General features: G+C 38.2%; 1 protein-coding gene across 4 annotated transcripts in view; it reads left to right on the forward strand.

The window, feature by feature from the left end:
* The window catches only part of LOC150083681 (extracellular matrix organizing protein FRAS1-like), an 866422-nt gene that overhangs the window by 261273 nt on the left and 580390 nt on the right, over window positions 1–24759 (forward strand). For all 4 annotated transcript variants that reach the window (XR_016547213.1, XM_090378121.1, XM_090378123.1 and 1 more), the window contains one exon: window positions 12192–12332. Coding sequence is in view for 3 of the 4 variants with exons in the window: in XM_090378121.1 (XP_090234247.1) it covers window positions 12192–12332 (141 nt within the window). In the remaining variant the exon portion in view is untranslated. The remainder of the gene's footprint in view (window positions 1–12191; window positions 12333–24759) is intronic.

Raw genomic sequence — 24759 nt, forward strand, 5'->3', positions numbered from 1 at the left:
TCTGACCTTTCCGCATCCTCCGTATTTGGTGGTCAAGGGCTCGAACCCCGGTCTAATCAAGAAGTGTGTGCTACGCACTGCTGCTCCTGCCCACCTGGCTATGGAGGCAGCCATTGCATAATGATATCTAAAACATGACTGCCGTGTTAGTTCTTTTAGGAATGTACCCTGTCCATCATAGATGAGTCTATTATGCTTTGACTTAAATTTTTGTTGTGCATTACAAACTCTTGTTTATTTGAAACATGTTGAATTAGTAAGCATCATTTTATTATGTGGTTTCTTTAAATACTTTTAAAAGTTTGAAACATTTTCCATATGATACACCTTACTTTTAAAACCCAATATTTTATATATATATATACCGAGTGGTCATTGAATTATGACCACCAAGTTGGGCAACCGTTCACATGGAAAAACAGCTGTTGACGCCACTAGATATCTGAAGATGTGTAGGGATCTGCAGGAATGCTGGTTGTAAGTCTTTCCATAGTGTCAGAATAGATGACAGTTGCATGTCCATATGCCTCACTTCCCATTCCAAAATTTCCACAGATGTTAAATTGGATTGAGATCAAGCAAATTTGGAGGCCAATCATGATGGGTGATATCTTCACTGTGTTCCTGAAACCCCTTGCACACAGTGTGGGCCCAATGACATTGCATATTCTCTTGCAAAATCCTGTTTTTGTCCAGGAAAAAATGCAACATGGCAGGCTGCACATAGTTTCTTAAGTGCTACTGATAGACCTCACTAGTGAAAAACATGTCCATATGCACCAAGGGTCCTAGTTCTTGCCAGAAAAATGTATCCCATATTAAGCAACTGCCTCCACCTGTGTGGATAGTGGGCATCATGTGCAATGGATCTATGGACTCATGTTGCTTGCCCCACACATGAAGGCATTTGTCTGCATGTTACACCAGAATATTTGGACTTATCCGACCAGCACACTTATTTCCAGTGCACCAGTGTCCAGCCAGTGAGTTGTTGACACCACAGCATTTGCCGTTAATGTGACGAGGAGAAGTGAAGAGAGGATGTCTCTTGGGTGGTCTTCTGTGGAATCCCATACATCTGAGTGTGCTGCACATTGTCATTTGAGTAATGTTCTTGCATTCAACACATTGTATTGCAATGTCAGCTGTGACCTGCTATTGAGCCTGTACAATGTGCTGCACCCTTCACTCACAATAAACATCCACCTTGCATAATCCTTTACAGTTTTGTCAGCAGGAGGTGGTTTGACACCATTCTATGTACACCTTAACTACAGTAGGCTGTGAGAAACCAACAAGATGTTCCATTTTTTATTTTGGAAGTACCTGATGCATGAGCTCCCACAGTTATGCCCTTTTGAAACTCCATGATACACAATATCTTTATTATATACCATAGCTGCTACTTTATCACTGTGACTTGCATGACCACTGCTCTAGTATATATGAAGCTGTTCAGGTTTTTATACTGCGGGCTATTGTCATAGTCTAATGGCAATATTACTAATGGGGTGGTCATAATTCAGTGATAACTGAGTGTAAGTGATTATGTGTTTAATTCCCGACAGTGCCAGTGATTATTTTTTGTTTTACAGTAAATGTACCCAACGTCTAATAAAATTGGAAAAAAGTATCACTTAAAATGAAAAATACCACATGAAATGTGTCCGTATAATAAAATTTTCACTTAATTTCTGAAAATAATGACAGTGTTGAAAAATCAAGATTACTTGACATCTCCCTTTCATCTTTTCAGGGACAATGGGACACCTCATTCAAAAAAAGGGATGGTCATTTTAAAAATAGGATATTTTTAAAATGACCATCACCTTAGACTAAATACAGTTGTTGATGTTGAATTATACTTATAATTTATAGCTGTTACTGTACTCATTAGACCAAAAGCCACTTTGCACATGCAAGATAGTTTGAAAAAAGGACTTTTAATTCAAAAATCTGTATAACAGCCTCAGTCCTCTTGGGTATACTTTTCACTTATCTTTCAATAGGTGTTTGGTGCCTCCGTAGCCAGGTGGGCAGGAGCAGCAGTGCATAGCACATGCTTCTTGATTAGACCGGGGTTCGAGCCCGTGAGCCACCAAATACAGAGGATGCGGAAAGGTCAGAGATGGACCACCGCAATGCCCCGGAGCAATATGGCCTTAGTTGCTAATGCTCCTAAAAATCAAATAACAACAACAACAACAACAATAGGTGTTGGCTGTAATTGTTCTCCTTCCTTCTTGCAAAACAGCTGCCAAAGCCATTCAAAATGGCCAAATTGTAACTCTATGTTATCAGGAATAACTGTGGCTGTTTTGACTACAGACTGATCCAGCATTTCAATTCATCCCATGATGCTGTCAAAGTCTAGGTTCTGTGAACAATGATGTTGAACTGGGCTGTCTGCCTTTTTTGCATCATTGCCCACAAACCAATCCTGTATGACTTGGGGTTATTGTGCTACTGATACTGAAAAGGCTTGTAGCCACAGTGTAGATAGTAAGTAATTGTTTAAAACATCTAAGTAGGTCCTGAACTCCACAGTTTCAAGATATACCTCCAACCTCCAGACCAAATTCAACTACCTCCTAATCAAGTCCAAATCACCTCATATAGCTGTGCACTTTTAGATTTTCTCAACCAAACTTCATGCCTGAGATGATATGCTCTGGCAGGAAAGGCTCTCCAGGCAACTTTCGCATCTACTGGAATGAAATGCTGCGTGGTGAGGTTTATCACTCCATAGCACCCTTGCTATCATTCTAGAGTCCATGAACATCTGGAATGACACCATTCCAAATGCAGTTTTACATTCACAGGTATCCAAGGCTGTGCAGCTTTCTGTGGATGTTCCTGTGGCATCTGGAACTTACTCTGTGGTGTGGTGTTTTTACCGGCAACATCCATGTGCACGAGTACCCTCTTTATAGTTCATTGAATATTGATCAGGTTCTGTGAGTTTTTGAGTGTCCAGCTTTTTTTTTTTTTTTTTTTTTTTTTTAATGAGCTGTCATTGAATAACATTCACCAGAGTGGATTTTTGGAGGTTCAGGTTCAAAAGAGCCACAGTTACATGCACAGAAAGGTTACTGTGTAGCAACCAACATCCCAGTAGGTTCCGATTCGCAATACTTTTTGTCATATAGTGTATCCATTAGGATAATTTTCGCCATCTGATACATTTCAAAGACCTATATGCATAGGATATGGGGATTTTTGTTCTTTAATTAGCCTTTTTGACAACCATCATACCCATGTTTAGTCTCTAGAGCAAAGTTTCCGGCATCCCCTTGCCCCATACTTCTCCTTCAACCCATGCACGGTACTAAGTACTATAGGTTTTGATACCTTTCGTGTTTGGGGTTTTCATAAAAAAAAAAAACCTGTATAACTTTCAACTTTTTTTGTTTAGCTATTTGGGCTATAGTAGTAGTAGTAATGGAGGCATGTGATTTTGTGCTATAGTAGTAGTAGTAGTATTGGAGGCATGTGATTTTGTGCTATAGTAGTAGTAATGGAGGCAAGATAGCAAACATATGAGCTTATCTAGCATCAGGGAAAAAAACCCCAATTTCACACATCCATTCCCTGTAAAAGTTTCTCCAGTTCCTCCTTGAATTCATTTAAGCTATCAACTTCCACAACGACAGATCGAAGTTTGTTCCAGCAGTTAACCACCATCTGGCTAAAGGCAAATTTCTGCACATCTCTTCTACAACTGTCTTTCCTCAATTCGAATTTATTCCCCCTCAGGTTCATAATCTGAGCAAGCGGAAGGATCCCATCAGAATTCAGCATGCTCAACCCATTCAAGGCCTTATACACTTCAATCAAATCACCTCGCAGGTGCCTAGTTTTTAGCTGCTGCAATTTGCAGAACTTAAGCTTTCTTGGTAAGAGGACCCCTTTGTTCCCCTCACCAATCTTGTTGCCCTTCTCTGTATACACTCAAGCAACTCTAACATCCTTCCTAAAATGAGGCCTCCAGACCTGTATGCAGTACTCAAGGCGTGGCCCGCCCATTGCCTTGTACAAAGGAATAATAATCGCCTGCTTTTCACTACTAGCAAAATTCCTGTATATCATTGACAATACCCCATGACCTGCTCTGGAGGCCTGTCTGCATTGCTCAGAAAACTTCATATCTAACTGCACAATTACTCCCAGACCTTTTTTATTTCCCACCATCCTAAATGTAGTACCACACAGTTAGTATGTTTCTCTGGGATTACTTCTACCCATATGCAGTACTTTGCTTTTGTCAATGTTAAACTTCAGTTGCCACTTCTCAGCCGATCTCCCCAGATTTTCTAGATCCTGTTGCAGTAGCACACTGCCGTTACTGTCATTAACAACCCAGCCAACCTTTGTATCATCTGCAATTTCGATATTAAACCTGATATACCTTCATCAATATCATTGATAAATATACAAAACTACAGTGCACGCAACACTGAACCCTGGGGAACTCCACTAATAACATTAGTCCATGAAGAGCAGCGTTCATTGATTACCACCCTCTGTCTTTTCCCACTCAACCACCCTTTTATCCATTGTAGCTACTTACCATTAATACCATACTGTTCGAATTTGTACAGTAGTCTTCCATGTGCAACAGTGTCAAAAGCTTTCCTGAAATCTAAGTATATGATATCAAAATATTTTTTGCATTCAGTTCCTTTGTAACCACATCATAGTATCCAGTCAAATTTGTCAGACAAGACTTTCCCTTATCATTGTCTGAATTATTACTGCAGTCTTGTCTAGATGATCCTGCAATGCATCTTTAAGAAGTGACTCCATTATTTTCCCCGGAACAGAAGTTAAACTAACTGGTCTGTAATTACTTTTGTCTCCTTAGATTCCCCCCTTTGTTAATTGGGGATACATTTACACATCTCCAGTCCTTTGGGACTTCCCCTGAGTCCAAGGATGTTCTCACAATTATGGCTAAGGGTTTGTTTATTTACTTTGCCACCTCCTTTAATATAACTGGATAGATCCCATATGCCCCAGGTGCCTTTCTTATGTTTAACTTCAGCAGTTTCTCTTCCATTTTGCTCTCAGTTATTACAAAATCATTATGCACCCTGTTACAGGGTGCATAAACTTCTTTGATAAACTTTAACAGGAGAGACTACTTCTACAGGGATGGGATACACTGAAATAGAAAGGGTGCAAGAATATTTGCTGATGCTATTGAGGCAGTGTTAGATGGGTTGGAAAACTGCTAGCTTGGGGGATTCATAGACTAAAAGGCTAAAAGTAGCCGCAGGCATAGGTGAAGGTGGTTCTCGCACAACTTCTGTTAGAATAAGTAGCGATCTGGAGCGAGGGGTGCTGGAGGTTTCAGGGACTGTTGGCAGTCATCGTGAAACAGGTGGGTATATGGGATGTGTTAGGGTAACTAAAAATAAGCATAGGTACATGTATACTTGCATGTATACCAATGCTAGAAGTATAGAAAATAAATTCGATGAATTTGAAGGGTTGGTCATGACATCAAAGGTGGATATTATTGGGATGGCAGAGGTGTGGTGTCACACAGATATAAGGAATGCAGAACTGGAATTTGGGGAGTACAATGTGTACAGAAAAGATGGACAGGATAGGAAGGGAGGAGGTGTTATGCTGTTAATTAAGAAAAACATAAAATCAAAAGAAGTGCACACAGTTGATATATATGAACAGTGCACTGCTGAGTCAGTTTGGTGTGACATAAGCTCTGTGAAAGCAAAAATAAGAGTAGGAGCGTGTTATAGGCCTAATGACTCGAATGAGTGCAATGAACAATTGTACAGAGAAATAGAGTGGGCTAGTAAATCAGAATGTCTTATAATGGGGGATTTTAACTTCCCAGATATTGACTGGAACTTGTGGGTTGGTCACTCACACACTAGTAAGACTTTTGTGGATTTATTGGATGATTGTTTTCTGCAGCAGCATGTTCGAGAGGCAACCAACCAGAGAGGGTAATACTCTTGATCTGGTTATCAGCAGTGATCATTCGTGTATTAAGAATTTGCAGATAAAGGAACCACTAGGTGGCAGTGATCACAGTGTACTGATGTGGGATTTACTTAAAGATATAATTACCATCAGGGGTAAAGGAAAGTGTTTTTGCTGCTTCCGTAAAGGTGAGTACAGTGGTCTCAGACAGTTTTTAAATTCTGTACAGTGGGATCAACTGACGATGTTACCAACAGTAAATTCTAAGTGGGAAGCATTCAAGGAATTAATCGTGGATGTTACTAAAAGTTTCATACCTATTAAGAAATATTGTTCAAGGTTTAGGCCTAAATGGTTATCAAATCAACTAATGAGACTCGTGACAGAGAAGAAAAATCCATGGGATGCATATAAATTATCAAGCAACTCAGAAAGCCTATGGCAGATATGAGCTAGTCTGTAATCAGGTCACAAAGGAGGTTAGGCAGGTGAAGGCAGATTACGAGAAATCTTTGGCAAAAGATGCTAAGAAAAACAGCAAGGATTTCTTTACTTATATAAACTGTAAAAGGAAGGGGATGAATCTGATTGGTCCACTTGATATCGATGGTTCGACTGTTGATGATCCTGCTCAGATAGCAAACATACTGAATGAGTATTTTGCATTTACATTCACACATGAGGAGTTAAGGTTTGAAAATGGCATGTTATCAAATTGTAGCAGGGTGCTTAATGATTTTGTAATAACTGAGAGCAAAGTGGAGGAGAAATTATTGAAATTAAACATAAGAAAGGCACCTGGGGTGGATGGGATCTATCCAGTTATATTAAAGGAGGCGGCAAAGCAACTAAGCAAACCCTTAGCCATAATTATGAGAGCATCCTTGGACTCAGGGGAGGTCCCCACAGACTGGATATGTGCAAATGTATCCCCAGTTCACAAAGGGGGATTGAAGGGTTACACGAGTAATTACAGACCAGTTAATTCTGTTCCGGGTAAAATAATGGAGTCACTTGTTAAAGATGCATTGCAGGATCATCTAGACAAGACTGCAGCAATAATTCAGACACAGCATGGGTTTGTTAAGGGAAAGTCTTATCTGACAAATTTGATAGGATATTATGATGTGGTTACAAAGGAACTGGATGCAAAGAATAATTTTAATATATCATGTGTTTGGATTTCAGGAAAGCTTTTGGCACTGTTGTGCATGGAAGACTATTGTACAAATTGGAGCAGAATGGTATTAAGGGTAAGTTGCTACAATGAATAAAAGGATGTTTGAGTGGGAGAAGATAGAGGGTGGTAATTAATGGGTGCTGCTCTTCGTGGACTAATGTTATTAGTGGAGTCCCACAGGGTTCGGTGTTGGGTCCTCTGTTGTTTTATATATTTATCAATGATATTTATGAAGGTATATATCAGGCTTAGTGTCGAAGTTTGCAGATGATATAAAGGTTGGTAGGGTTGTTAATGACAGTAATGGCAGTGTGCTACTGCAATAGGATCTGGATAATTTGGGCAGATGGGTTAAGAAGTGGCAACTGAAGTTAACCTTGACAAATGCAAAGTAATGCATATGGGCAGAAGTAACCCCAGAGAAACATTCCAACTGTGTGGCACTACACTTAAGGTGGTAGAAAATGAAAAAGACCTGGGAGTAATTGTGCAGTTAGATATGAAGTTTTCTGAGCAATGCAGACCGGCTGCCAGGGCAGGTCATGGGGTTTTGTCAATGATATATAGGAATTTTCTAGCAGGGAAAAAGTGATTGTCTCCCTGTATAAGGCAATGGTCAGGCCAAGCCTCGAGTACTGCATACAGGTCTGGAGGCCTCATTTTAGGAAGGATGTAGATTTGCTTGAGCATGTACAGAGAAGGGCAACAAGATTGTGAGGGGAATGAAAGGATCCTCTTACCAAGAGAGGCTTAGGTTCTGCAAATTGCAGTGGCTGGAGACTAGACACCTGCGCGGTGATCTGATTGAGGTATATAAGGCCTTGAATGGGTTGAGCACGCTAAATTCTGTTGGGATCCTTCCACTTGTTCAGATTACGAACCTAAGGGGGCATATATTCAAATTAAGATAAGACAGATGTAGAATAGATGTGCAAAAATTTGCCTTTAGCCAGCGGGTGATTAATTGCTGGAACAAACTTCCATCTGTCGTGTGGAAGTTGATAGGTTAAATAAATTTAAGGAAGAACTGGACAGGCATTTGGAAGGAATGGTGTTTTTTTTTTTTTTTTTTTTTTTTTTTTGACTGATGCTGTATAAGCTAATACACTTGCTTTCTTGTATCACATGCCACTACTGCTACTACTACTTCTGGAATTTTCCTCCCTTAATAACTCCTCATGTGTGAATGTGGATGCAAAATACTCATTGAGATTATCAGCTAACTGAGTAGGATCATCAACAGTCAAACCATCAATATCAGGTTGACCAATCTGATTCAGCTCCTTCCTTCTAGAGTTTATATAAGTAAAGAAGTCCTTGCTGTTTTCTTGTGTGCCTCCGTAGCCTGGTGGGAAGGAGCAGTGGTGCGTTTGCACATGCTTCTTGATTAGACCGGGGTTCGAGTCCATCACCACCAAATACGGAGGATGCGGAAAGGTCAGGGAATTACCACCGCATATCCCGGAGCAATATGGCCTTAGTTGCTAATGCTCCTAAAAACCAAATAACAACAACAACAGCTGTTTTCTTAGCATCCTTTGCCAAAGATTTCTCTTAATCTGCCTTCACTTACCTAACCTCTTTTGTGACTTGATTACAGACTAGCTTATATCTGACACAGGTTTCTGTGTCACCTGATAATTTATATGCATCCCGTATGCTTTTTCTTTTCTGCCATGAGTGTCATTAATTCATCTATTGAAAGAAGCTATCATAAATTTTGCAATGTTAGATTATTATAATGTTAGAACTGTAAAATTTAGGCTGATTTTGCTTTGGTCTTTTGCATATAATTTATATAGCTATTAAAGTTAAAGATATTTTTTGTGGAATTTTCATCATAACTGCCATTGTTATTGTCATCCAAACCTGTCACATCTAGTTGTGTGTACAGGTTACTGGTTAGTATAAGTCAGTTTGTCTGGAGTGTGTGTTTTCTATTTGCTCTTTTCTTCCATGCCATCCTATTTTTCCTTTTTGATTTTTAGCTGTTTTCGAATGCTCGCTTGACATTGTTGAACCACTTTCCTCTTGATATGTTCTGATTTTGTTCCACATATATGTTTAGCTAATCTCCTCCTTCTTCCAGCATTTCTGTATGCCCATAGCACCTTAAGCCTGCTTGCATTCTGAAGAATAAGTTCCAGGAGACTGGAAGTTGTCCTGGATAATGTGATATTTCCACCATGACATCATTGCCACTCTGGCTTTCTGCATTTCAAGTTTAATGCCACCTATGTCTGCTGCCTTTCTATACTTCATATTTTTCATGATCTTTTCCACCTTGATAGTAGGTGTGTTCAAGTTATAAGGTCTCCAAATTTATTTCTCATAAATTATACAAGCCACAGAGGTGACAGTTGCCTGACTTTTCAGCATAGTCTCCTAGAAGCTGCACACATTTTTCACACCTATTCCAAGTTGTGAATTCCATGGCAAAGCTTTCTTTGGAGGTATGTTCAGCCCACTGGTAATTGGCATAAGCAGCTGCTTGTATTCTAGGAAATCTTCTGCCACAAAGAGCACAGCCTTCATTGTTGGAAACAATCAAAAGTTACTAGGTGCAAGGTTGGGTAAGTATGAGGGATGTGGGATAACCACAACTGTTGTTTTCTTTAAAACAATCTTGCACATTTCCAGAATGATGGGTGAAGCATTGTCCTGATGGAAATGAATAAGATTCAGTCTGTGTATGTGGAATTTTTTTTTTAAGTGCTAAGAGGAACTTTTCATGCGAGTTTCCTGTCGTTGTAGTTCCCTTGGGTACATAATGTGTAAGGATTATTCTGTCAGTATCCCAGAAAACAGCAACCATCATTTTCTCTGCACTTGTAGCAACACAATGTTTTGAGCAGTGGTGACTCAGTGTACTTCCATTGAGCAGACTGACATTTCATTTCTGGTTTGAAGAGTGGAACCCATCTCTCATCCATTGTAACAATTGAGGAAAATAAAGATCCATTTGTTGCAGCATCTCAAGTGAGCATTGCTTTATACAAGTTGACACGACTGTGTTTTTGTTCCGGGAAAGCTGCCTTGGAATCCACTGAGCTGACACCTTACTCATTCTGAGCTTGTGTACAATTTAGTGCAATTGCATCATTTCTGTACATAGCCAACTACTTAAGTAGGTATAAATTGGCATCATTAAGTATATCTCATATTGTGAATACCTTCACAATGAGTTGCCATGATATTGCACTACCTTGAATAAGTAACACTTCACCATAGGAGAAGACTATTGTTACTTATTCTCAGCGGATGCCATCACCCATATAGCACCGTTTTGAAGCTTATTGGCTCCTCATCAGTGGGTGGGCAGGTACCCTGGTGTTGCAATGATGACAACCCAGTTACAAAGTATAACTCCACAATATGAGAGATACCTGATGGTGTGTAGTAATTTAGTTTACAGAATAGTTTAGGGCTAAAGTCTCAGGTTACCCATCCACTGATTAGGAGCCAATAAGCTTTGAAATGGTGCCATATGAGTGATGGTATGTGCTGAGAATAGTAACACAATAGTAACAATAGTCTTCTCCTATGGTGAAGCGTTACTTATTCGTGGTGGTGCAATATCATTGCAACTCATTGTGAAGGTATTCACAATATGAGATATACTTAATGATGCCAATTTGTAACTACTTAAGTAGTTGGCTATGTACAGAAATAATGCAACTGCCCTAATTTGTAAGCTAGTTAACTCCCTACATAACCTGAGAATTTAGCTGTAAACTATTCTGTAATCTGCCATTCTGAGCTCTTCATGGAGTAATCCAACAGAAATGGCTGTAGCTGTTGCAATTTCATCCACTGTTGATATTCTGTTACACAAAACCATTTCCTCAGCCCGTGAATGTTGGCCTTGGAACAACTGGTTCGGCATCTTGGTTCATGTTCATGTGCTTCGTTCTTGCAGAACTACTGCCCTTCATGAAATTTATGTGCCCAGCTGTGAACATTTTTCTTGTCCAAAAAGGCCTACAGACACACGTCTGATATTTCCTGATGGATTTCAATTGGACTGTGAGATGTAAAATTGGTTAACGACACATTCTTGATGAGTGAAGGCCATTTTAAGTATTATGAACATAGTATACTGTTTAAGGTGCTGCAAGCAATGTTACTTACTACATTGTGGTGCCATCTTCTGAAAACATTCAGAACTAATTGGCAGTTAGATTAAAAGCAGTCCTGTTCATATACTTCATTATTTATTGAGAAATAAATTTGGAGACCTAGTAACTTGAATGTAACTCATAATAGAAATAATAATCAAAAATTTTTAAGCTCCTTTTTAAAGCAAGTAATGAAAGTATTTATTCAATGTACTGTATGCATATATCCTTCTTTATTATTTTAACTTTGCAGGCTATCATTTTTGTTTACCATAGTTATGCCACTCCTCCACCTGCTGAGATTTTTAATTTAATGAAATGCCAAAATATTTCCCTCACCATCCTGATACTTGTTATCCATGTTTTTTTCCCAATAATTTTTGTTATCTCCTTTACTCGTATCTTGCAATGCTCTCTTGCACTTTTCTTTATATTTTAATAACAATTTATTTCCCAAAAAGTTTTTTTTTTCTTGGGACTACTATGATGCACTTCAATTTCACGTCTTTACAGTTCTTCCCCTTCAAGTTCTCTTAAATTTTAGCCATTCTTCATCTAAAGTCATATTAATTTCAGGAATGTCATTTAACTTTTGAGAAAGGAGGTGTCTGTATTCAGTGGTCATTGGAAATTTGAAAGCTTTTGAATCTTTCTCAATCTTTGTCTGTTTTAGCACTTTTTTTTTTTTTTATACCTCTCATTTTTGCCAGTAATTATTTTTAATTTGCTCATTACAAGGCGATGGTCATTACCAATCTTGAACATTCTATATCCCCTAGTGTCTTTAATAGTTGTTTCAGCTTCTTTTATATAATTATGTAGTCAATTATGCTCTTTTTGTATCTTTTATTCTCCCTCCATATAAACTCATTTCTTCCTTTATGCTGATATATAGTCACTTTTTCTTTCATATATCCATTCAAATTTTCTTACTGTTGTAGAATGTTCTTGGCAATGTAATAGATGCAAAGGTCCCACATCACAAGACTGCTTATCATGTATGCCTGGCATGTTGCTTCAAAATGGAGTGTGTGTGTCAAAATGTGGTACTGGATTTTTTCAAGATGGAAAGGACTGTAAAGGTGAGGTTTTAACTGTAGAGTTTTTTTATGTAGAAAAGGAATTATTTTAACACACATATACTGAAATCATAATTATATTTATTATCCTGAATAGTTATTCCAAATATCAGAGCAACATGGCTCAATAAGTTCTATGTTAATATATAAGTCAACAATAGAATAAGAGAAAGTATCTCTATATTGATGTAGAACACTTCAATGCAGACTCTCTCCAAAATTCAAACAAACATAAAAACTGACTTAAATGAATTCTCCACACCCAAAGAAACATCGATGATCCAACACACTTGGAATCAAAAGTCTAGGAGCTCCAACCTGACCCCAAAATACATCAAACCACCAATAAATATCTATGAGCAAAAGATGACAATTTATCCATTAATAATATGAATGAGAAATGATTTCAAAAATGGTATAAAATATTTTTTTTTTTTTTTTTTTTTTACTTCCCTGAAACAGACAAAGCTTTTTAACATAGCCCCTGATCACAGGATAGTAAAGTGCAGAATGAATGATGGAATTTAAAGTAGAGGGATTAGTCATTACCTTGGCACATGTATATGAAGCCAAAAGTCTGAAATAGCATAGGGACGATATACATTTATCAAATTTTGATGCAATTTAATTTCAAGTGTTTCTGCTATTAATAATTTCGTGTAAATATATTGAATGTTGAGGATTTTTGCTTCATTGAACTAAGAAGGTATAGCCTTCATTAACTACATGGAATGCTAATTCTGATGGCAGAGGAATGGGAAGCAAGAATGGATGCCATGTGTTGTTTAACTCTTATGTTCAAAGTACATATAGTAGAACCCTGATATGAAGAGTCAGTATTTACAAGTTATATATTAAACTAAATCATTTTTAATTTACAATATATCTTGAAAGAAAGATGGCATCTGTTCTTGCTTCCTGTTTCTCTTCATCAAAATTAGCAGTCCACGCAGTCAATGAAGGCTACACCTTCTTGTTCTATGAAGTGAAAATCCTCAACATTCAACATATTTACATGAAATTATTAATAGTAGCAGAAACACTTGAAATTAAATTTCATCAAAATTCAATAAATCTGGGTCACCCCATCCTATTTCAGACTTTTTGGTCCTTTATACACATGTGCCAAGGTAACAACTAATCCTTCTACTTTAAATTTCATCATTCATTGTGCACTTTACTGTTCTGGGATCAAGACATGCATTGAAAATCCTTTTCCACTTCAGGAAAGGAAAAAAATATATATATTTTAATTATTTTATACCATTTTCGCAATCGTTTCTCATTCATTTTATTAACGGATAAAATGTCTTCTTTTGCTTGTAGACATTTATTGGTGGTTTGATGTATTTTGGGATTGGGCTGGAGCACCTATATCATTAATATTTCTTCGGGTGTGGAGAATTCATTTAAGTTAGTTTTTATATTCATTTGAATTTTGGAGAGAATTTGCACCGAAGTGTTCTACAATCAGTATAGAGGTAATCGTCTTATTCTATTGTTAACTCATAATTCCTGTAATATTAGAATTTGAATTTTTTATGCTCAGTTTTCTTCTCTGTCACTCTCCTCATCTTGTGAAATATGATAAATGTGTAAAGAAAGCAAGTTTCCATTTGGCCCACAACCCGGCTAACGTAATACTCGACTTATGGAAATTTGACTTTACGTAAGCTTTTTCTGCTGGAGCAAACTTAAAAAAATCATGGAAATGTATTTTGCATCCCTAAGAATAAACAGAGGTATTGTGAAAATATTGTAATGCCAACCCAATAAAACCTTGTTTTTTTTTGTTTTCTTTTGGTAATTTGTTCCAAGACCTTGGAAGTTGAAATTTTCGCTATATAACTATATAACCTGTTTATATCTCTAAAAGGTAATTTTTATAATGGAAATTGCACTACACTTTCATCATTATCATACATTCCATTATAAGAATCAATTTTCAATGCCTTTGTGATATTTTTCTAAAACACATTTCTGGAAGTCACTACCATAAAACAATTTGCACTTTCTGGTTTATTGGGCTTTTCTGTTAGCGCAATCTATTATAAACAGGTAGTAAACTCAATCTTATTGCATTTGTGATAATACTGATAACTGGAATTCTGTGGGTATTTACATTATGGAATTATGATGAAATGAGTTCCACCTTCACCGAAATCTTCAATCATATAAAAAACTTAAATAAATTTTCAGAATCTTCTCTTCATTTGTATTTATTTATCACAATGGTGAAGGAAAAGGGACCAATGGAAAGTGGAAGTGCTGGCAGTGCTAGAAAATGAAACAAAATTGATTTAGAAATGAAGATGATTAATTAAGAAGTACGAAGTAGGACAAAGTTTGTCATCTATTGCACAGAATTAGGTCTCGCTGCTTCAACAGTGAATACTATTTTAAGGGGACAGTGCATGTATAAAAGAACATGTTAAAGGATCAACACATTTAAGATCAACAGTGATCACAAAACAGCATTCAAGTGCTATATTGAAGATGGAAAAGCTATTAATAATATGGATGGAAAATCAGATTTAGAAGCAAGTGCCTCTTGAGTCCAATGGCCATTCAAGCAAAAGCAAGAAGTATTTATGAAGATATTAAGGATAGGTACAGTGAACCCCAAGCTAAGTTCGTGGCAACAGGTAATTTAATAGGTTCAAGCATCACTCTAGTTTCCAAAACATTAAAGTATGCGATGAAGTCGCCAGTGCCGATTCTGCAGCTGCAGACAAATTTTGCGATTTGTTGGAAAAAAACCCCTTCTAAGTCTCCATGGCCCTTAACTTCTGCAGCGATGTGCTTATCAACTGCAGAGTTAATTCTGGCAATGATGCTTGAAATATAAAATTTGCTGGCATTATGCCTGTCTCCTCTCTCTGTAATTTTATAATTTTGTACACTTTTGTAATTTTTCCTGAGCATGAGATGAAAAAAATTGAATAAATAATTCTATTTACATATTCGTCAAACATTTCTTTTTTGCTTCAATGAAATTGAATCAAATTTGTGAGTGCTGCATAAGCATTTTGGGAAATTGCAACTTACGTAGAGTTCTGCGAAACGCAAACATTAAGTAAGTCGGGGAGTGGCTGTACTTCCAAAATAGTAATAGTAGTAGAGGCATGTGATGCAAGAAATCAAGAGTATGAGCTTATGTAGCATCAGCCAAAAAAAAAAAAAAAAAAAAATTTACACACAACCATTCCCTCCAAAAGCCTGTCCAGTTCCTCCTTGAATTTATTTAAGCTATCAACTTCCACAACAACAGATGTTAGTTTCTTCCAGCAATTAACTATCTGCTGCCTAAAGACAAATTTCCGCACATCTATTCTACAGCTGTCTTTCCTCAATTTGAATTTATGCCCCCTTAGGTTCGTAATCTGAGCAAGCGGAAGAATCCCAACATAATTCAGCATGCGCAACCCATTCAAGGCCTTATACGCCTGAATCAGATCACCTTGCAGGTGCTTAGTCTCCAGTTGCTGCAATTTGCAGAACATGAACCTCTCTTGGTAAGAGGACCCATTCTTTCTCTTCACTGATGTTGTTGCCCTTCTCTGTAAATGCTCAAACAAATCTACATCCTTCCTAAAATGAGGCCTTGAGACCTGTATGCAGTACTCAAGGCGTGGCCTGACCATTGCCTTATACAAAGGAATAATCACCTCCTTATTCCTATATATCATTGACAAAATCCCATGACCTGCTCTGGTAGCCTGTCTGAATTGCTCAGAAAACTTCATATCTGACTGCACAATTACTCCCAGGTCTTTTTCATTTTCTACCACCCTAAGTGTAGTACCATACAGTTGGTATGTTCCTCTGGGGTTACTTCCACCCATATGCAATATTTTACATTTGTCAATGTTAAACTTCAGTTGTCACTTCTCAGCCCATCTGCCCAAATTTTCTAGATCCTGTTGCAGTAGCACATATCCATTACTGTCATTAACAATGCCAACCTTTGTATCATCTGCAAACTTCAACACAGCCTGATATACCTTCATCAGTATCATTGATAAATATACAAAATAACAGTGGGCCCAACACCGAACCCTGTGGGACTCCACTAATAACATTAGTCCACGAAGAGCAGCATCTGTTGTTTACCACTCTCTATCTTCTCTCACTCAACCACCTTTTATCCATTGTAGCAACTTACCCTTAATACCATTCTGCTCCAATTTGTACAGTAGCCTTCCATGTGCAACAGTGTCAAAGGCTTTCCTGAAATCCAAGTAGATGATATAAAAATTATTTTTTGCATCCAGTTCCTTTGTAACCACATCATAGGATCCAATCAAATTTGTCAGACAAGACTTTCTCTTAGCAAACCCATGCTGTGTCTGAATTTTTACTGCAGTTTTGTCTAGATGATCCTGCAATGCATCTTTAACCAGTGACTTCATTATTTTACCCCGAACAGAAGTTAAACTAACTGGTCTGTAATTACTCGTGTCACCCTTCGATACTCTTTTGTGAATTGGGGATATATTTGCATATCTCCAGTCCGTGGGGACTTCCCCTGAGTCCAAGGATGCTCTCATAATTACATTGTCTTGCTACTACATTTACATTTGTTGTCTTCATTTACATTTGTTTCTACATATACTTACTACATTTGTTGTTTTGCTGCTGAACAGTGTCAACCTGGAAGAATCCAAATAGGTTCCAAATGACTGCATAGAATGATATACATTCAGAAATGAATAATAATTTCATGTACATAAATAGAGAAATATAAAAGATTGTGGATTGCTTTTATATTCCTGGTAATAACATCTCCAATGATATGTTGAAATGAGATATCATGTCCAGTGATTGCTTATCTATTACCTCTTGTATATTTTGGGCTTTCTCTTTTGCATTTTTAGAATTTCAGTTAACAGTAGATATTAAAATTTGGTATGATGCAAACATTAGGTTAAAAAAAAAAACTAAGCTAGAGTTTTAATTTTGCTTAATGAACTGTAATCTATTTTAGGGTTTTATAATAGAATTTAATATGTTAGATATGAAATATGAAATGGAATATTGCATGAAATTAAGCTACATTTGTTGTCTTGCTGCTGAACAGTGTCAACCTGGAAGAATCCAAAATAGGTGTCAAATGACTGCATAGAATGATATACATTCAGAAATAAATAATAATTTTATGTACATAACTAGAGAAATATAAAGCAGAAAAGAGGAAATTGCAATAATATATGATGAATTAACATAATAGAAAAGGCTAGGGGAGAGAGAGAGAGAGTTGTTGTTGTTGTTGTTGTGGGGTTTTTTGGCACAAGGGCCTCCTGGGCCATATTGTGCCTTTTCATTATTAACTTATGACCGAGTTATTAATATAATGGTTATCAGAGGCGATTATAAATATTTATGCTTTTCAAGTATCTAAACAGTGCTTCAAAATTAGCATTATTTCCAAGTACATGTAGTAAATTTGAAGGTTCCAGCAGATTGGATGCAGAACAAAAACTGGATTTCCAGTTACTTGAATAATTAGGGCATTCTATTAGAATATGTTTGATTGTTAGCTGTGTCTGACAGAATGGACATTGAGGTGGGTTTTCTCCCATAAGCAAGAATAAATGAGTTGTGTATGAGTGCCCAATACGGAGTCTTGCCAAAATCACTTCTTCACGTCTGCTTTTCCTGAAACTAGAAGTCCACAACTGAGGTTCTTTTTTAATCTGAAACAGTTTATTATTTACTTGTGTTTGCCACAGATTAGTCCATTGACGTCTACATGCTGTTTTTATAGTTGATTTATAATCAATGTGTGGAACTTTCAGATGATAGAATGATCCATTGGTAGGATGTTTGGCAGCACGATCTGCACTTTCATTACCTGGGATGCCGACATGCCCAGGGATCCAGCAGAAGGTAACCAACTGTTTGGATGTTTGATATTCGTATAATTGAGAACCTATCTGTTTCAGAATGGGATGTTGAGAAAAAGAAGTAGATTGAATGGCAGTGACGGCACTTAAGGAGTCGGTGTATATAAGAGCTTTTCTGATTTGCTGTTTGGTTATGTTATCTAGAGCTAATTTTATTGCATACAGTTCTGCGGTATAGATACTACATTCTGTAGGAAGAGACACAGCTATTGAAAAAGCAGCAGAAATTGCTGCAGTACCTACAGCTTCATCTGTTTTGGAGCCGTCTGTATATACATGACATTTCTCTGCGTTTTCTAAGGCGTGGGCTTTATGTAGTTGCTGGAAGTTGTTGTTTGGCAGGGATCCTTTTCTCCATTTCAGAAAGAAATTATCACAAAGATGTGAGTAATGAGACCAGGGATGTTCGGGAGGATCTACGTCTTCAAGGATATGTTGGAAGTTAATATTCCATCTGTGCATCAGTTCTTGCAATCTAATACCCGCAGGGCGGTTTTCATTAGGTTTGTTACGATAGAGCATTTCATTCTGAGGGTCAAACAGGTATTCCCAGCAAGGATGAGATGGAATACTTTTTATTTTTGCAGCATAGCTACATAGTAAGGATTTTCGTCTAAGGTGTAACGGCGGTTCATTTGCGTCAATATACAGGCTGTTGACTGGAGACGTTCTGAAGGCTCCTGTGGCTATCCTTAGGGCACTATGTTGAACAGTATTCAGACGTAACAAGGAATTGTTTCTTGCATAGTCATAGACAGGTGATCCGTAATCTAAGCGGGATCGGATAAAACTTTTATAAAGATGTGTGAGGGAGTGTCTATCAGCACCCCAGGAGTTAGATGACACAGCTCTTAAGATATTTAATTTCTTTTGACAGGCCGTTCTAAGGTAGGCTATGTGATTGGAAAAGTTAAGCTTACTGTCAAGGTATAAACCCAATAAACGAAAATTGTTGGTAAGAGGAATCAGATTGTTATTTAAATATATTTCAGGATCTGGATGCAATTTTCGTATTTTACAGAAATGAATTGCAGTTGATTTATTTTCTGCTAATGAATAGCCATTCCGTTGCACCCACAATTTTATTCTGCCTATGGACATTTGGAGTTGCCTTTCAATTGAAATCATGGTTTGTGACTGACAAGAGATAATCAGGTCATCGGCAAACATGTATGATTCAACTGTTTTTGGGATGTCTTGTGTTATATTTGTAATTCTAATTGCGAATAGTGTTGCGCTCAGGATGGAACCTTGCGGTACACCCTCTTCTTGTTCAAATGATTTGGACATACTGTTTCTATATCTGACCTGAAACGTTCTGTAGTGTAGGAAGTTTTGTATAAATTGGGGTAACTGCCCCCTCAGACCAAAGGAACGAAGATCCTGAAGGATACCATATCTCCAAGTGGTATCAAACGCTTTCTCAATATCGAGATTGAGCATAACCAGATGTTGTCTCCTGATGAAAGCGGTGCGGATGTTTGCTTCTGCTTTTATCATCACGTCTAAAGTTGAGTGATTTTTCCGAAAACCATACTGGTTTTGGTTTAGCAGATTGTTTGTTTCCAGAAACCACGTTAGCCGCCTGTGCACCATTTTTTCTAAGACTTTGCCTAAACAGCTAGTCAGCGATATCGGCCTGTAATTATTCGGTATGGTATGATCCTTACCTGGCTTCGGAAAGGCCAGTACAATTGAATGACGCCATGAGTGCGGATAAGTATTTTCTAAATAAATTCGATTGTAGAATCTTAATAGGGAAATTATTGCTTTATTACTTAACTTTTTTAACATTATATAGCATACTCCATCCGGGCCAGCAGCAGTACTTGATGTTTTGTTTAGAGCCTCAAAAAGTTCCTTTAACGTGAATGGTTGATTGTACGGTTGAGATGTCTTAGTATAAAAATTGATTTTATGTTTTTCTGCAGATGCCTTAATTTTTTGGAAGGTTTGACTGTATGTGGACACTGCTGATATACTGGCAAAAGACTCAGCTAATGCATTTGCTATTGCTGTTGGAGCGGACAATTCCTGCCCTTTCCAGTTCAGGATTGAGGCTGGAGACTGCACAAATTTGCCATTAAGTGCTTGAATTTTTTTCCAGATGAGCCTGCTGTCCGTGTCCTTGTTTATGGTGGAAGCAAAACTTATCCAGGCGTCTTTCTTTGCTTTTCTTCTTGTTTGGCGGAATTTGGCCTTGAGTCTTTTAAAGTTAATAAAGTTAGCAGTTGTTGGGAATTTTCTAAACAAATTCCAAGCTCTATTTTTTGTCCGTTTAGCATGTGTGCATTCCTGATTCCACCAGTAATGACTCTGTTTGCGTTTTACAGGTAAATATTTAGGTATTGCAGAATTTGCAGCTTGTAATATTTGATTCGTTATATAATCGGTGACACTATCTATGGACTGAGACTGGACTATCTCATCATCAAACTGGATTAGGGAGGAATATTTATGCCAGTTTGCCTTACGGAATTTCCAAGTGAATCGCCGCAATGGAGACAAGTTTACTTGTGTTTGAATATTGCATAGAATCGGAAGGTGATCACTGTTTAGCGGGTTATCAAGGACTGACCACCCCATATTGGCATAAATAGAGGGAGAGCAGATTGAGAGGTCTATTGCTGTCATGGACCCTGTAGAAAAATGGACATAGGTGGGTGCACCAGTGTTTAACAGAGTAAGGTTATGAGCATCAAGCAGCGATTCTATTATTTTACCCCTTTTGTCAATTTTTGGAGATCCCCATAGAGGATGATGAGCATTAAAGTCTCCCAGTAAGCAGAAAGGAGATGGCAGCTGATCTACTAGCTTTTCTAAATCATCTGAGGAGAAAGCGAAATTAGGAGGGAGATATATAGAAGCTATTGTAATGGTGATACCAATTTCAAATCGCACTGCCACTACTTCAAAAGGAGTCTGAAGGGAAACATGTTTGGATGGAATGTTATTTCTGACAAGAATAGCCACCCCTCCATGAGCTGGCGTATCAATACTCCTATCTCGTCTAAAGATGTTATAATTTTTGATGGAAGGACACACTCGTGAATTTAGAAGAGTTTCCTGTAAGGCTATGCCAGCTGGTTCATACCGATCGATTAGATCCTGCAAATCATCTTTTGCATTCCGAAATCCTCTGCAATTCCACTGAAGTATTTTTTCCATTATGTGATTTTTTGTGTTGTTCTCGGCTCTGACTGTTTTTTAGTTGCAGCTTGCTTGTATCGATCAATTTTTGCTTTGTCTTTCCTAGGAAAGACGGGTCGGGTCACATCTATCTCATCGGTTGCATGTAATTCTAAAAAGGTATCTTCTGAATCATGATGTTCGTCGATGTCCATTCCGGTGGTGGATGTTTGCGGTTTCGTGGTTTCTGTTTCTTTTGGTTTTATTGCTGAGGAAACATCCGTTGGTATGGTGATTGGGGTATTACTTGACTGCTCACTTGTTTTTTCTGTAGGACACTGTTTTGCACTAGAAAGCAACGAACGTGCCCAGTTCGAAATTGATACATTCGGAGGAATTGTTACTTCAGTTTGGATCCCTACAGACTGTGAGGGTTGAGCTGCTGTGGCATATGTTCTCTTTGTCTCTGTTTTGATTATCTGTCTTCTTGCCTCTGAGTATGTCACTTTGTTCTCTACTTTGTATTTTTGAATTTGTTTTCCTTGCTTCCATAATTCACGTCTTTGAGAAAGCTGGGTGGTTACCCTTACAATTTGGGCAGTGCGGAATGGTAATGGCACAATCAGATTGGTTATGATCTTTTGATCCGCAGATCGGACATACTGCCTCACCTCGACATGTAGTCTGGGAGTGTCCATATTTTTGGCATTTGTAGCACCGGATGGGATTCGGAATGTATGGATGGACGCGGCAATGCAGGTAGCCGGCTTTCACTGATGTTGGTAAGTTAGGAGTGCTAAATGTTAGAATTATGCTTCTTGTTGGAACGAGTGTACCGTCTTTTCGGGTCATGATTCTCCTTGCTTGGATGACTTTTTGATCGTGTAATTCTTGGACAATTTCCTCTTCTGATACAAGTAATAAGTCCCATTCTGTTATTACTCCCTTAGAAGAGTTTAAAGTGGCATGGGGAGTAGCTTTTATTTGGTGTCCTCCAAATGTTGTGAGCTTTAATAGTTTCACAGAATGTTGAGGTTGAGTAGTTTCTATTAGAAGATCACCTGATTGAAGTCGCCTTACTGATTTAGGTGAACCAGCAGCAGACTCAATGCATTTCTGCACTAGAAAAGGTGATAATTTGCTCAGAGGCTGATCTGATAGAGAATGCAAGATGAGGAAGGCTGGTATCTCCTCTTTGGGTGTTGTTTTCAATCTCTTTGGTTGGGAATAGTCATTTTCATTGTCATTTGCTGGTCTTGAGCTCGATGGCTCTAAAGGTGGAAATGAACTGTTTTCCATCTTTGCTCCTTTCAGCCCTGGGAGAGTGGATTTCTTCTCCCAGGTTACCGGCCCCGCCACGGGGAGGCAGGAGCAGTGCCGCTAGAGTGACCAAGCAGTATAAGGGTTAATACGTTAGTTTAAAGAGAGAAAAAAAGAAAGGTGGATTTCCTTTCTTAAAACTTGCTTACAATTCGTAAGACTAAGTTATTAATTGAAGAGAATGTAAAAAACTTTTTTAAACTAAAGAAGAACTGTGGCTCTGAGTAAACGCTCTATGAATCACTCTGAAAATCGCTTGATCACTATAACGCTTGGCACCCGGGGCCGAGAGAGAGAGAGAGAGAGAGAGAGAGAGATTATATCCTTCAACTGTTTCCAACAGTTGAAGATACATTTATGAAGAAGAAAAAGGAGAATGGAGGACAATATACTGTGCCTCACATCACAGAGAACAATTTGAATTAGTGGTGATGGTGGCATTAAGTATTTTGAGCTGTGATTGGTCCCTTTCTGCCCTGGGTGTTTCTGGTTCCTCTATTAGTTGTGGTTTGATGTGGTCCTTGTATGCCACATTTGGACAGTATCATAGTTTTTGAGAGGATGAGACAAGGGGGAAGGAACTGTATGCCTGGCTTTTTTTTTTTGTTTTTCCTAGGACCTTGGGCTGTATCAGATTGCCCAGAATTCCATGAATTTTATACAGGAATAGTTGTATACCACCTGAAGGATTTTAGTGCTATTGAGTCTTAGAAACTGCTCTTAATGGATGCAGTGGAAAGCATCTGTAAAGGGCCATGCATTCCAATTTAATACCATAAGATCCTCCAGGCAGCGCTTCTTGATTAGACCGGGGTTCGAACCCATCACCACCAAATACGGACGATGCGGAAAGGTCAGGGAAAGATCACCGCACAACCCGGAGCAATATGGCCTTAGTTGCTAATGCTCCTAAAAACTAAATAACAAATAACAATCCTCCAGGCAGTGCATAATAATTCCAGTCCAGGCTCCAAAATCAATAGAAACACAGGCAGTCATAACCCTAGTTTGCCTTTTTACTATAAACCACTGATGTCATCCACTGTGCCAGACCCTGACCTTCTTTGATCCATCACACTAACTCTCAGTTCCCCCTTCCCCAACCCTTTCAATAACCAGCATTAGGAGATTGCACAATTCCAGGGATAGAGTGCCAAACAGGCTGCAGGTAATCAGAGAATATTAGCATGCACAGCCTGGATCCTTCCCATCGGATGTGGACTTTTTTGTGCAAGCCAAATCCAATCAATGGTCCCAATTGAGGCAAAGTTCAAAGGTCCTCCATAGGGCATGAAGTAGTTCCAACTAACAGAGCAACCAGAAACTTCCAGGGGAGAAATCCATAGCTCACAGCTGTGTCTGGATCAGAGTACAGTTATTGACCACACTACTCCACAGTGCTATTGCCGCCGCCAGTTCAGATTATTCACTGAAATGTTAGGCATAGTACATTGTCTCCAGCTCTTCTCTTTTCTTTAAACCCCTGCTCAACAAATCTGATGTTGAAGGCCATAACAATTCAGCTGTAATATACAGCCCCCTCCCAGTCTTTTCTAGATCACATTACATTAATTTGTCTACTCTGTATTGTATGTTATTTTGGTTTGCTTTTATGAAATTATTATTCATTTCTGAAATTTATTTTATAGTTTCAGTCTTGGAATAGCTGCTTAATAAATGTAGCTTTAACTGCATGCAGTTGTGCTACAGCTTATATACAGGGTGTCTCAAAAATATTGGTACAAACGTTTAGGGGAGGTAGGTAACATCTAAAGGAATGTGAATCGCATAGGAACCCATAACCAGAAATGTCACGGGAAAGTAGTAGCAGAGGCACAAGAAGCAGAAATGACACAAGACAGTAATTAGTGGCAAACGTTTATTTGACATAATATTAACAATGGAGTACGAGATGGATGCATTTCATGATGTTACAACAGATTCTCGAAGGTTCCACCATGAGACGCGATGCATGCGTCACACCGACGCAGCATGGATTGGCGACACGGTCGAACACACCTGGAGTTTCTTTGACAGTAGCAGCAGTGTAGACGAGTCTCGCCATGAGATCCATT

The sequence above is a fragment of the Mastigoproctus giganteus genome, chromosome 7, assembly GCF_048544385.1.
Source record: "Mastigoproctus giganteus isolate SK-2022 chromosome 7, ASM4854438v1, whole genome shotgun sequence".
NCBI lineage: Eukaryota > Metazoa > Arthropoda > Arachnida > Uropygi > Thelyphonidae > Mastigoproctus > Mastigoproctus giganteus.